Here is a 15,049-nt window from a genome sequence, read left to right on the forward strand (position 1 = left end):
GGAAATGAAGTCACTTTCCCTTATTGTAGTGACATGGTTGGAGAGCATCAATCTGTTCAGAGGCTGTCAATGGTGCTGAACTACTGAGTGCAACTGGTGTATTCTGAGCTGGAACTAAATGTTCTTTTGTGTCTAAAAGCTAAATGAGGACTCAGGGACTTAGTGGATAAAATACAGGAACTTTACCTTGAGGACTGTGATTGAAGCTAATGTACAACCCCATGACATGGGTTTGCTGCTGTCGTCCCCGGTGACCAACACATTTGAAAGGCAAGTTTTATAGAGACAGTAAATAGAAGTTTATGGCTGAAAATCTACCCATTGGTACACACACAATTCACAGTGAGGTTGATGGGAGATGTGCGTGTGAGTCTGAGGGCAGAATTAGGTCCTGTAACAGATATTCTAGCCTCCGCATAACTACTGCAGTGCCTATGAGCACCACTAGCACTTGAAATATGAAGCCTTCCTTTAGTGATGCTAAAAGCATATCAAGTTTGTTTCTGGTGCAAGGGATTCAGCGTCTATCAAAATCAAAAAGCAAAGAGTCTTGTGGCACCTTATAGACTAACAGACGTTTTGGAGCATGAGCTTTCGTGGGTGAATACCCACTTCGTCGGATGCATCATGCTCCAAAACGTCTGTTAGTCTATAAGGTGCCACAAGACTCTTTGCTGCTTTTACAGATCCAGACTAACACGGCTACCCCTCTGATACTTATCAAAATCAAGAGTTGGAGAGATTTTAAAGCTGGGTTTTTAATTTATTTGTGAAAAATATGCTAGCTACAGTTATGTTTGTTTCAAGAAACCACAAAGTTGTATGTGCATGATCTGATGTAGGCACTCTTTAGTGTTTAATAAGTCATTGCGTTTGGTGGATGAGACCACATTAACTTGTTTATAGTTAGTGAGCCTTGTCCGAAACCTGCTGTACCTCAGTAATTCACCACAGTATGTCTTATTTATGTACAGGTATTCTAGGATAGGGTGAAACTGAGTAAATTTTTATCTTGAGAAAAGAGATCTTTCTTTCTCAGGGAAGCATGCAGATCACTTTTGAACATGTAGCCAGATACAGAGAATTTCAGCTTCATCACAACTAGCCTTTAAATGCAATGTATACAGATTTTATCTCTTCTAATAGATGATCTCTGTATATAGTATTAAATATATTAACTCTAGTGGTATTCATTTGCACAATTTCTTATAGATTCTTTCTGAAATAACTTTTAAAATGCAGTCTTTTTCATGCTGCCATATTTTTGCCTGGCAAAGTTAGTATTTCACTACTGTAAAGTATGAGAAGTCAGCCTCTGGTGTGGAAAGCATTTCTTCTGGGGAAAGAATTTCTTTCATTTAGATGTGGGACTTGGCACTTCCTCTTCCAGTGTAAAAGCATTGTTATTTTTCTTGAATGGAAGAAACATTCACAAAACAAAAATTGCAAGCCAACTGAGATTTCTGACCAGATGGAAATGGCACAGATTTCCTGTTTGTGTTATTTCTTGCCATAAGCATTAAGTACAGGTCAGATCATGCACTATAATTGTCACCAGGAGTTTCTTTGCTTGTGTGGAAAGCAAAAGTTTTACCTCATCATTCCTTCCAGGTAATATTATTTTGTTTTGTTTTTATCGCAGCTTAATACTAACAGGGAAATTTAACAGCTAAAATTTCCTGACAAACGTTGACATAAACAGTAAAATTACTATATAGTAAATCTCATTTTGTGCAAACTTCACCAGGTTTCCTGTTGAATTCAGAACTGAGGATCTTTCATTTTTACAGGGCATAAAAGAAATTAAAACCAAATTGTCAATATTTTTGCTTTTTTCGCAGAGGCTGAGCATCGTGGTATTTTCATTTTTAGCCATAAAACATATGTTGTTCTTTATTGTAGAGGGTAAATTCTCTAGTGTGAGCTACAGATACATTTTTTTCACAGTAATTGATTGTGGTGAGTGATGTGTTCCTGGTTTCAATTTTTCAGACCTCAGCAGTAACACAGCGGATAAGTCCCTGCTCCACGCTGACCAGCAGCACTGCCTCACCACCAGCCAGTAGTCCCTGCTCCACCCTCCCTCCACTCAGTACAAATGTTACAGCCAAGGATTGCAACTATGGGGCTGTTACCAGCCCTACATCCACTCTGGAAAGCAGAGATAGTGGTATCATAGGTGAGTAGTGTTCTCTCTCTCTCTCTCTCTCTTTCCTCCCTCCCCTACCCCCAAATTCTAACCTAGGCAATGATTCTGAATGATTCTGTGTATTTGTTTAGCAGGCGCTGCATGAGAGTAAGTTTTTGGGTCTGTCTTTCTGCTATTAAACAAGACATGTTAGCATGATTCAGATTTTTACCATTTAAGTGGATGGGAAGGATTGTTTCTTTTCGAGTACTGGTCCCTATTTGTATTCCACACGTAGGTATGCATGCACCGAAGAGTGGAAAATCTTGCATGTAGTGTCCATTGTTCTGTGCCTGAGCCCTGGATCTCCTTGTGTTCAGCACCACTGCTGTATGGGGATGTGCAGACTGACCGACTCTCCAGTTCCTTCTTACCACCAAATGGCCTTTGTCAGAACTTTCTGAAGCTAGCCTTGCATTGTCTTAATCTCTGTCAATATAACTGTATATAGCTTATTGGAGTTGTATAGTGTTTTATAATATTTTATTCAATTAGTGTAGCTTAGTTTTCCCCACCCTGGGGACCCATCCCCCCTTTCAGGAATAGGACTGTGTCCAGAATTCCAGGATTTAAAAACTGCATCTGTTGTCCTCACTCCTTCTCAATCAGTGACATCACCAGCACTGCCTTGGCAAGGCACATATCTCCACCAAGTGCTGCATGTGTCACTCTTTCCCACTCCGGACCTGAGAGGGATGAAAGCTCTGACTGAGGAAGCACCTCACAGAGAAAGCCTTGAGACTTTCTTCATCTCATGGCTTGGCATTTGGATTGGTGTCAGACCTAGAGTGTTCATGTTTGGAGACCTAATAGTTCTTAATCACAGCAGGAAAGATTCTACCAGAAAATGTTTAGAGCCCGGCACAGATACAAAAATGTGGATCTGCATCCTCCGGAATCAACCCGCGATCCAACTTGTAATCCGCTAGCCATCTTTTACCTGTATCTGCATCCGCACCCACAGCAGCAAGCCGTCTCACAAGGGCTAGCAACGGGATGTGGGGGGCAGGGTCTTGCAGTGTGAGGGTGGGGACTGGGAGTAAGAGGCAGTGTGGGGATGGGGGTCTCGAGGGGAGGGCAGGGGGAAGGGGTGTCACATTGCGTGCTGCTCCTGGAGGCTCACAAGCAATGGCAGATGGCAGCGGCAGTGCGTGATGCATCACAGTGGGACAGAGGGGTGGGGCACTGGGGTCCTGCCTGCTTCAATCCCCGTGGCTGGGCCCTCCTGCCCAGGAGCTGGTGGGCCGGGAGCCAGCAGGCTGGGAGTGCTGCTGGGCCAGGCCATGGTGGGAGTGCTGACGCGGCCCGAGCTGCTGGACAGGGAGCGGCATGGTGAGCAGGCGCTGGCCAGCCCTGACTCTGACCTACCCCCAGCTGCTGAGTGAGTAAAGTCCTGTGCAATTGTATCTGCATCCGATCCACGATCAGCAAAAATGGTCTGCGGATATCCGCAGATTTGCAGGGCTCTAAAAACGTTATCTAGCCAAATGGAAGCAGTTCTCTGTCTGGGCACAACAGAACCAGTGTCATCAAGAAGAATGTTGGTCAGTTGTAGAGAGAGACTCAAAGAGCTCGATCTATTTAACTTAACAAAGAGAAGGATAAGGGGTGACTTGATTATAATCTATATCTGCATGGGGAACAAATATTTAATAATGGGGTCTTCAGTGTAGCAGAGAAAGATATAACATGATCCAATGGTTGGAAATTGAAGCTAGACAAATTGAGACTGGAAAAAAGATGTACGTTTTTGACAGTTAGGGTAATTAATCATTAGAACACTTTACCAAGGATTGTCGTGGATTCTCTGTCACTGACAATTTAAAATCAAGATTTAATATTTTTCTAAAAGATCTGTTCTTGGAATTATTTTGAGGAAGTTCTATGGCCTGTGTTATGATTACAATGGTCCATTCTGCCCTTGGAATCTACCGCCTCATTTTCAAGACATTGAGTCTTTCTCTTAGCTTGCTGTGGGTCTGCCTATCAGCAATTAGTGCACTCTGTTCTCAATAGTTAGTTATTCTATATTTCATAATGAGAAAGCATTGCTATATGTTGCTATAGCAGAGTGAGCAGGGGACAAGTGATAACTCCTCAGAGTCTTTCTAACTGTATCCTCCTTTCCAATCAGTTGGGGCATTTCCCTTCCCCAAATGGGGTGAGGACCTATTCCACTAGAGCACAGGTGAGCTCAGAAGCATCTCTTTGAGTTGTGCCTATGCTGGACCTTTGTAAGGCAGCAACCTAGAATTCCATCCACACCTTTGTGAAGCATTTTGCTTTGATCCAAGCCTCTAATGCTGTCACAGCCCTTGGAATTGTAGTATTACAGACATCTATACCATCTGCATCCTCATACCTGCCTCCTATTTCAGTACTGCTTGCCTGTCGTCCGTATGTGTAATACACACAGAGATAGCACTTGAAGAACATCCAGGGAGCAGGCACAGATAAGCGAACACTACTTGTAAGATTTTTCCAATCTCTGCCACACACACAACGCATGTGAGATATTGTGCTAATTTGGTAGCATAGCAGGCTTGGGGGTCCAGTAAAGATGTGAACAAGTTAAAGATGGTAGATCTTGGTGTTAGACAGTAGCCTCCCACGTAGGAGACAGGTCCATGTCCTCCTAGTTAACATAAGTAAGTTTAGATAAGTGAACAAAAAACAAATCCTGTTTTTCTGCCCCTTTCTTCCCTCACTGGCAGTTGATCTATGGCCATCATTACAAGCGAACTGTCACTGTCCTAGGACCCCGGGCACATTTTCAAGGTGCAGATCTTCTGTTTGGCATCCCCTCCTCAGAGGTTCAGCCACCTGCCCATTCCTTAGAACTAGTGCCGACTCCTCAGACACCCGCCCCCTGTCTGCCCCACAGCTTAAACACACCATCTCCCAGAACTCCAGTTTTGCGTTTTTTGAGTCCACAGTTTGTCTCCTCAAGGGACACATGAATAGTGTAATACATATAACACAAAGACAGACTTTGCACAGGATTCTAAAACCACTGCTATTTACTTAGTTGCAAAAGAAAGACACAGATCGACACAAAAATAATAAACCGTACATGTATTTCCTTGCCTCCATTTCCTTATCACTCCAGAGCACTCTTTGGGCTGGGGTCAGAGATATCTGGGACTGTCCCGAGTCCTGCTGTAGCGCATCACTTATGTTCTGAAACATGGTTCCTTCTCTGGTTGTGACCAGTCTGCAGTTAAACAGGATACTCACCTCTGTCCCCACTATGAAAGTAAACCCTCTGTGAGCCTCTCTAGTTTATATCTCCCACCACCAATACCTTTGTCTCTTTGTCCTACCGGTAACTTTCCACTCTCTACTTCCCCCTCCCTGGAGATAAGTAGGAGGAAGTATCTTCTCCTAGGCAGCAGCCTATCCATTGTCATTTAGATGTTTCCACCTGAATAGACAGTGGCTGAGTTCTAAGGACCCACCATTGTTCCTAGTACTAAATGCTTAAAGGCTTCTCAGCAATAGTGAACACAGAGACAGACATTTGTGACTCAGCAATTGCCATAGTAACAACTGCATAATAACTTCCTAATATCAACCAGCATCCATATATTGTACAGAGCTTCCTCCAATCATCACAGTTGCATTAACCTTCCTAGCCTAGCAGTGTTGTGTCTCATATTTTAGAGTAATTATGAGAATTGCCTTGGGGCAGAGGTGTTCTGGTTTCATAAGCCCATGTCTTTTCCTCACAACAACAGCCTGAGCCTTCCCATGAGACAACTGCTTCTCTCACCTTAAATCCTCTTTCTGTTTTAATGGGAAATAGTTTATATTCAGTGTGTCCAGCCCCAGTGTTTGGCCACCGCAAGGACAATATTAGCAAGGGGACAGTCCCTTGGACTGCAGAATTTGCATGCCCCATGGCTGATTCTCTGTAGCCCATACCTGTGACTTTTCTGAACCTGTAGGAGAGCAAGCTTCCACTTGTGCTCCCAAAGGTCTGTCTAGTTTTCTTTAGCTCAACCACTGGCAAGACTTGCCTCAGTGAAGAACCCGGATGACTTTAACACAGAATTGCATGGTTGCGTCCCTTGCGTGTATCTGTCTAGCAGATTGTTAGTGACTGTTTTATGAGTGCCCTCTGCATATTGCAATACATATTTAGGTGGGAGAACTTAGAATACAAATGTGTATATTTTATTTCAACTCAACACCTGCAAAGACGCAGTTGGAGGAAAAGAATTTCTATGTAAAATCAGATGGGATGTTTCTAGCTCAGTAGCTCTTTGTCATGTTTCAAATATTGTATATGCTTCCTGCTAAGGGAATTCTTTTCCCTTTCAACCATCTATATATTAAAAAACAGGTTCATAATTTAAGAAAGTTAGTTTTCCTAGTGATTGGTGTTTTGCATGACTGGTCAGGAAACCTGAGTTTAATTTCAGCTCTTCCACTTCCCAGAACCGTTGTTTGTATTACTTTTGCTTGCACATTCTTGTAATGAAAATTTAAAAAGTACTCTGAGTGATATATCACTGCGGGTTATTGAACTCTAGATGGAGTTACTGCACAATCACATGTCGCTATCTGTTCCCAGTGCTTGATAGTCAGAATCTCAGTCTGTCCAATTGCAACATCCCTCTGAAGTATTGTTGTGCTGGGGGTCACGGAGTGTCCTAGTCCATTATCAGACCTGCCAATTAGGACCAGGATTTGAGCACTCAAGGAATTAGAAAGCAGTGGAGCTTGCAAAGCACCAGTGTGGTGTGTTTTCATCAGTCTTTGTTGCAAGCGATGTGTGCTTCTATGTGCTATGTCATTTTCATTCTCTGTAGTGGTTCCATCCATCCCCAGATGAGAGTGAGTTGCAAAATCCAACCTGAAGGTGCTGAAATTGCACAGGTGGAGATGATCAGGAGACTTCACCTATTCCTCTGAGATGAACAAGTGAAGGTGTTCCTCACCACTGTGGCAATCTGTATGTATATGAGTAGAGCAGTGAGGCATCTAAAATGATCCTAATATGCCACATCACCTTGATGATCTGTGAGTTGATGCCCTTAGTCATTGATGAGGCTACTAGGTAGGAGAGTTTAGCAAAGTTTTTTCCATCGCCTACCAACAAGACTTCTGTTTTCATGGGTTGACTTCGAGTCAACTGTTTTTCATAGAGCAGGCTGCAATAATGGGATTTTTCCCACACAAAAAAAAGTTGCAGGAAAAATCCCCTTAAGAAATTTTTCTGGCAGGAAATTCCAGTTTTCCCGTGGAAAATTTTGACAACTGTGGGAAAGCCATAAAAAAGTGGAAGGGGAACACCTTAAAAAGTGAAGGTGTAACTTTCTCTCTTTAAGTAACACTTTCAACCCTTTGTTACTATTTTCTGTCCAACAAAATTTGTACAAAATGTGGGGAAATGGGTTTTTCCCTACTTTTTCATATTTTCCAAATAATAATTAAATATTTAGCAGGAAATTTTGAACAAGGTGTGATTTTTTCATACATCTGCTATTTTCTCCCAGGCAAAGGACATTTTGGGAATTGATATTTTTTCATTAGCATATTGGTGAGACCTGAGTCCGTGATGTCTCATAATCACTGTGAGAGGTGTAGTCTACATGACTAACTGTACTCTGGAATTATCTTTAGTACAGAATGTAGCGGATAGAATGCTCTGCAGACAGGAATCAATCCGCTCCTCACCCAGATCAATCTGTTCACTGCTGCAGAGATTCCCCCCATGTCAAAAGGTTCCACATGCTACTTCAAGAGTGTAAATCTGGAGAGCTAACGTATTGAGAGAATTCCTTTTACAAGTTAATCATATCCTTCTTTGCCCTTATTCGTAATTGGAAAAGACCTACATATTTCCCTAGAGGTCACGCATTTCTTGAGTTTTAGTCCCGCCTCTGGTTCCTAAATTGGGGAATAGATCTATTATCTCATCTCTGCCCCGCCTCAGGCCGGTATATTATTTATATAATATTTACGGCAGACTCTAGATTATTTCCCTGTTATCACATTATCATATATGATTCTTGTAAAATCTCTTCATCTCAATTTCTTGATGTGTTGGTTTCAAATGAAACAAGGCGATACAGTCATGAGGACATTGGCAACCCATTACTTCTTAATAATGCCACTAACATGCATTACCATTGTATCTCATACTTACACAAAATACAATGGTTCCTAAATGATGTTCCAGAGAGTGGCTGGTCACATGTTACTTGCTAATCTTTCTTGTTTCCAGCTGCTAAATCACATTAAAGACATCTAACCATAGAATCAATTCTTGCCTAATGTTACTTTTTCACATAAACAGATGATGTAGATGCCTTCGGGAGGTTCTCTTTGTGATCACAAATTGGGAGACGAGCAATTGACAGGATAATATGTATCTCTCTTAAGATATGGTCCACACTATGTCAAAGGTCATTGCTGAGGGTCTGGCTTAAGCCAACAAAGCCCAAGAAATACACCTCTACCCTGATAAAACGCTGTCCTCGGGGGCCAAAAAATCTTAACACGTTCTAGGTGAAACCGTGTTATATTGAACTTGCTTTGATCCGCTGGAGCACACAGCCCCGCCCCCCCTGGAGCGTTGCTTTACCCATGATCTATCCGAATTTGTGTTATATCGGGTCACATTATATCAGGGTAGAGGTGTAGATAATCTTGTTATAGTTAGTATGGTAACACCCATTCTTTCATGCCCTCTGTGTATATATATCTTCCTACTGTATTTTCCACTGCATCCATCCAATGAAGTGGGTGTTAGCCCACGAAAGCTTATGCTCAAATAAATTTGTTAGTCTCTAAGGTACCACAAGTACTCCTCGTTCTTTTTAATCAAGGCTGGAACTTTTTGTTGTGCTTAGCTATTATTATATGGTGTAAGGAAATCTGTATGTTCTTATAGTTTCTCTCACCATAAAATGTCTAGGCGTCTCTTAAAAGGCATGTTATCCATGTGCTTTGATGGTCTCTGCGGCCCCAGTTGTCAAACTTAAAGCGACACATTTTCATTTTATGCACCTAAATATCTGATTTTAGGCACTTATGTAAGGAGCCTAAATAGGAACTCAGGTGCCTAAATCAGCACTTCAGTGCATAAAATGGAACTTAGGTACCTAAGTAGGGATGTAAATGCCTAGTTTTAAGTACTTATGTTTATCAGTTGGACCACATGTAACTATGTGTTCCACCCGTGCTCTTTAAGTTCAGTCCTGTCTGCTTTCCTTCTTTACTCCTTATTTCCACATTTTTTTTAGATTGTGCTCCTCAGGTTTTACATGTCTAATGGGTGTGAATAAATGACCATCTCATGCTTACTGAGCCCCTGAATAAATTGTATTGCTTGCATTAGAGTAGGTTACTTTGAAGTCTTATGTTCTCCAGAAAATACAAAGTTCAGTCTGTTTAGCCTTTCAGTATAATGAATGTTCTTTAAACTCGGAATCCTCCCAGTTCCAGCCCTCTACACCTTTTTCAGGACTTATCTGTTCATCTCTTCCTCTAAATATCTGTTACTGGGAAAGGGTCCAGTCCCACCCTTCATATGAAGGGAAACAGCCTATTGATTTTCAACCCACCTCGTCCCATTCAGTGGGCAGTTTATCTAAGTACGAGATGTAGGTTGACATAGCAGAACCTCAGAGTTCTGCACTCCTTGGGAATGGAGGTTGTTTGTAACTCTGAACAAAATGTTATGGTGTTTGTTTCAAATGTTTAAAACTGAACCTTGACTGAATACAGCTTTGAAACTTTACTGGGCAGAAGCAAAATGCTTATTTTAATTCTCTTAATTTAAATAAAACCGTTTCCTTACCTTGTCAAATCTTTTTTTTAACTTTCCCTTTTTTTTTTAGTAGTTTACATTTAACACAGTACTGTATTTGTGTGGCGGCGGGGGGGGGTTCTTTGGGTTGTTTTTGTTTTTGGTCTCTGTTGCTGCTTGATTTCATATTTCCAGTTCCAAATCAGGCGTGTGGTTGAATGGTCAGTTCATAACTCTGGTTTTCATAACTCTGAGGTTCTGCTGTACCTCAAAATTGTATTATGTCCTTTATTGCTATATCCCAGCTTAGATTTTTACTACAACTGTTAGTTAGGATGATGGCATAAAGAACTTTTAATTAGCTAAAATATTGAGCACATCTGTTAAAGACAAAATTTCAATCTTAATTTTGAATTTTCCTGGCTTTTGTCAGTTTAAACTAGCTCATCAGTGTTTGTACATAGTTATTTTCTGGAGCTGTTTTTTCTTTCTTTCAGAGTTGTTACAGTTTCTTATATGAATGGATATTTGGAGTCTCTTAAACGCCAACAGATTTAGACGCTGATAGACCATAACAATTATGCACCTGTCTTTCATAGCGGCTAAGCCCGTGTACTAAACTTACAAAAGTACAACCTATGATGTAACCATTTTTCTAAATAGCAACTTGATTCTTTTCTTCTAAAAGCCTCAGTGTCACTAGTCCATATTGTATGTTAATGACTTTCAGAATTTTTATTTTAAAAATACCTTGAGTGTGTTCTATGATGGACAGTGTTGTTGTAGTTGTGCTGGTCCCAGGATATTAGGGAGACGAGGTGGATGAGGTAACATGTTATTGGACCAACTTCCATTGGTGATTGAGCACAAAAAAGCTTGTCTCTTTCGCCATCATTAAGTACAGCCACAACTGAGAGAAAGAACTGTGTCCTGCCGTTGTAGGAAAAATGTCAGAGAAAGATTTATTTTTTCTGCTATCATAGGATGCCCAATTTTATTTCAGTTGCTTTTCTTATAGTAGCACCAAAACCCCAATAAACACAAAAATGAAGTTGTAAAGGAAAGAGGGGATTAGGGGCGGGAGGGAGAGAGGAGAATGCCAAAACCAGAGAGAGGAGCAGGTAATCTTTTTCTCCTGTGAGCCACTAACCCTTTTCATGAAGCGACAGAGTAGCTGGGGAAAATGTTGACCTAATTTTAACCCCTGACTAGTTTCCTGGTGTTTTTTTTTGTTTTGTTTTTTTTTTTTGCTCTCACAATATAAAAGCAGCCAACTGTTAATGTTCAAAGACTGCTACTGAAGAAAATGTAGTAACAGAATCATGTGCTTTTGAATTTCAAAATTTTGAAATCTCGAACATCACATTCCAACAAGAAACAGACTTCTAAGGCTCAGCTACTAACACCTTAACTATGATAAAACACAAAGAGATTTCCCAACTATCTTATGCAAGACTACAAAATAAAATATAAATCTTCTCTAATGGAATACAAAGCGTATCAAATTGGTAGCAGTCTGCTAGGGACATAGCATGGTTCAAGTCAGTGTTTCCCCAAATATTTTTTAAAACTACCATTTTGCGTTTTGTCTCTTTCTGGGAAAAGTGACATTTGTGGCTGTCCTGTCTAAACAATCAGCTGTTGTGTGTGTGTTTCTCCCTTAAAGTAAGGCTCTGGGGTGATCTACAGTTTAGTCCCTGTTTAGTTATTCAGTTTTCTTGAGTGAGGTTTTGGTAAATCAGGTAGAAGAAAAGCATATGACACTGAAATAGCTTGAAAAAAAAGCCCATGAACTGTGCACATCCTCTTGCAGTGCTGCAGCAATAGGGTGGATCTGTCTAATACCATGTAGGCAGTTGTCTCCTCTTAAATTTTGCAAGACTTTAAATGAAGAGCTCGAACACTAAGCAAAGGGCCCTCATTCCAAAAGTTCATAGAATCATAGAATCATAGAATTCAAGATCAGAAGGGACCATTATGATCATCTAGTCTGACCTCCTGCAAGATGCAGGCCACATAAGCCGATCCACCCACTCCTGAACTAATTCTCTCCCTTGACTCTGCTGTTGAATGCTCCAAATCATGATTTAAAGACTTCTAGTAGCAGATAATCCATGAGCAAGCGACCCCTGCCCCATGCTTCGGAGGAAGGCGAAAAACCTCCAGGGCCACTGCCAATCTACCCTGGAGGAAAATTCCTTCCCGACCCCAAATATGGCGATCAGCTGAACCCCAAGCATGTGGGCAAGACTCTCCAGCCAGACCCTCTGGAAAAGGCTAACAATATCCCAACATTGACCCTTTGTACTAATTACCAGTGTGGCACGTTATTGACCTATTGACTAAACCCGTTATCCTATCATACCATCCCCTCCATAAACTTATCCAGCTTAATCTTAAAGTCATGGAGGTCCTTCGCCCCCACTGTTTCCCTCGGTAGGCTGTTCCAGAATTGCACTCCTCTGATGGTTAGAAACCTTCATCTAATTTCAAGCCTAAATTTCCTGACTGACAATTTATATCCGTTTGTCCTCGTGTCTACATTAGCACTGAGCTGAAATAATTCCTCTCCTTCCCTGGTATTTATCCCTCTGATATATTTAAAGAGTGCAATCATATCTCCTCTTATCCTTCTTTTGGTTAAGGAAAACAAACCGAGCTCCTCAAGTCTCCTTTCATACGACAGGCTTTCCATTCCTCGGATCATTCTAGTGGCCCTTCTTTGTACCCGTTCCAGTTTGAATTCATCCTTCTTAAACATGGGAGACCAAAACTGCACACAATACTCCAAATGAGGTCTCACCAACGCCTTATATAACGGGACTAGCACCTCCTTATCTCTACTAGAAATACCTCGCCTAATGCATCCCAAGACCGCATTAGCTTTTTTAATGGCCACATCACATTGCCTACTCATAGTCATCCTACGATCAACCAGGACTCCTAGGTCCTTCTCCTCCTCCGTTACTTCCAACTGGTGCGTCCCCAGCTTATAACTAAAATTCTTGTTAGTCATCCCTAAATGCATAACCTTACACTTCTCATTATTGAATTTCATCCTGTTACTAATACTCCAGTTTACAAGGTCATCCAAATCTCCCTGGAGGATATCCCGATCCTTTTCCGAATTGGCAATACCTCCCAACTTGGTGTCATCCGCAAACTTTATCAGCCCACTCCTACTTTTGGTTCCGAGGTCAGCGATAAATAGATTAAATAAAATCGGACCCAAAACCGAACCTTGAGGAACTCCACTGGTAACCCCCCTCCAACCCGACAGATCACCCTTCAATACGACCCTCTGCAGTCTCCCCTTTAACCAGCTCCTTATCCACCTGTGGATTTTCATTTCGATCCCCATCTTTTCCAATTTAACCAGTAATTCCTCATGCGGTACCGTATCAAACACCTTACTGAAATCAAGATATATTAGATCCACCGCATTTCCCTTGTCTAAAAAATCTGTTACTTTCTCAAAGAAGGAGATCAGGTTGGTTTGGCACGATCTACCTTTCGTAAAACCATGCTGTAATTTGTCCCAGTTGCCATTGGCCTCAAGGTCCGTAACTATTCTCCCCTTTAAAAATTTTTCCATGACTTTGCATACTACAGATGTTAAACTAACAGGCCTGTAGTTACCTGGGTCACTTTTTTTCCCCTTCTTGAATATAGGAACTATATTAGCTAATCTCCAGTCAAACGGTACAACCCCCGAGTTTAGAGATTTATTAAAAATCATCGCTAACGGGCTTGCAATTTCACTCGCCAATTCCCTTAATATTCTAGGATGAAGATCCGGGCCCCCTGATTTACTTCCGTTAAGCTGTTCAAGTTTGGCTTCTACCTCAGATACCGTAATGTCTACCCCCATATCTTCATTCCCGTCAGTCCCTCTACCACTATTCCTTAGCCCTTCATTAGCCTCATTAAAGACCGAGGCAAAATATTCGTTTAGATATTGTGCCATGCCAAGATTATCCCTAATCTCCACTCCGTTTAAAGTTTTAAGCGGTCCCACTTCTTCCTTCTTGGTTTTCTTCCTATTTATATGGCTAAAAAACCTTTTGCTATTGGTTTTAATCCCCTTCGCTAGGTCCATCTCCACCCGGCTCTTTGCCTTTCTCACTGCTTCCCTACACCCTCTGACCTCAATAAGATAGGTTTCTTTGCTGATCCCTCCCATTTTCCAGTCCTTGTACGCTTTCTGTTTTTTCTTAATCACCCCTCTGAGACGCTTGCTCATCCAGCTCGGTCTAAAACTGCTACCTACGAACTGTTTTCCCTTTCTCGGGATACAGGCCTCTGACAGCTCCTGCAACTTCAACCTGAAGTAACCCCAGGCGTCTTCCGCCTTTAGATCCCTAAATATGTTAGTCCAATCCACTTCCCTAACTAGTCGCCTTAATTTAGTAAAGTTAGCCCTTTTGAAATCGTAAACCTTAGTCTCAGATGCAATTTTGTTTATCCTTCCATTTATTTTGAAACGAATTAGCTCATGATCACTCGAGCCAAGGTTGTCCCCTACAACTATTTCCTCAACAAGGTCCTCATTACTCACCAAAATCAGATCTAAAATGGCATCCCCCCTTGTCGGTTCAGCAACTACTTGATGAAGGAATTCATCAGCTATCACATCTAGGAAAAGCTGAGCCCTATTATTATTACTAGCATTTGTTTCCCAATCTATATCCGGGAAGTTAAAGTCTCCCATGATCATACAGTTCCTATTAGTATTTACCTCCTTAAAAACATTAAAGAGCTCTCTATCCATATCCAGGCTAGATCCCAGCAGTCTATAGCACACCCCAATCACTATCCCAGGGGACGCTCTAGTAGTTTTCTTCCCCAATGTCACCATTGCCCAAACAGACTCCGTATTATCCATTGCATTGCTAGTTATTTCGTTACATTTCACCTCATTATTGACATACAATGCTACTCCCCCACCTTTACCTTTGTTTCGGTCTTTCCTAAACAGCACATACCCTTCCATACCTGTACTCCAGTCATGGCTACCGTTCCACCATGTTTCGGTTATTCCTACAATATCCGGTTTCAATTCTCGGACCAGGAGCTCCAGTTCCTCCATTTTGTTACCTAAG

The 15,049-nt window shown here is 41.5% G+C and overlaps 1 protein-coding gene across 23 annotated transcripts in view; it reads left to right on the forward strand.

Moving 5' to 3' along the window:
• Window positions 1–15,049, forward strand: part of TANC2 (tetratricopeptide repeat, ankyrin repeat and coiled-coil containing 2) — a 631,662-nt gene that overhangs the window by 466,261 nt on the left and 150,352 nt on the right. For all 23 annotated transcript variants that reach the window (XM_039516554.1, XM_039516557.1, XM_039516556.1 and 20 more), the window contains one exon: window positions 1,993–2,179. In XM_039516554.1, coding sequence (XP_039372488.1) covers window positions 1,993–2,179 — 187 coding nt within the window. The remainder of the gene's footprint in view (window positions 1–1,992; window positions 2,180–15,049) is intronic.

The sequence above is a fragment of the Mauremys reevesii genome, linkage group 27 (genome assembly GCF_016161935.1).
Source record: "Mauremys reevesii isolate NIE-2019 linkage group 27, ASM1616193v1, whole genome shotgun sequence".
In the NCBI taxonomy this organism is placed as follows: Eukaryota; Metazoa; Chordata; order Testudines; family Geoemydidae; genus Mauremys; species Mauremys reevesii.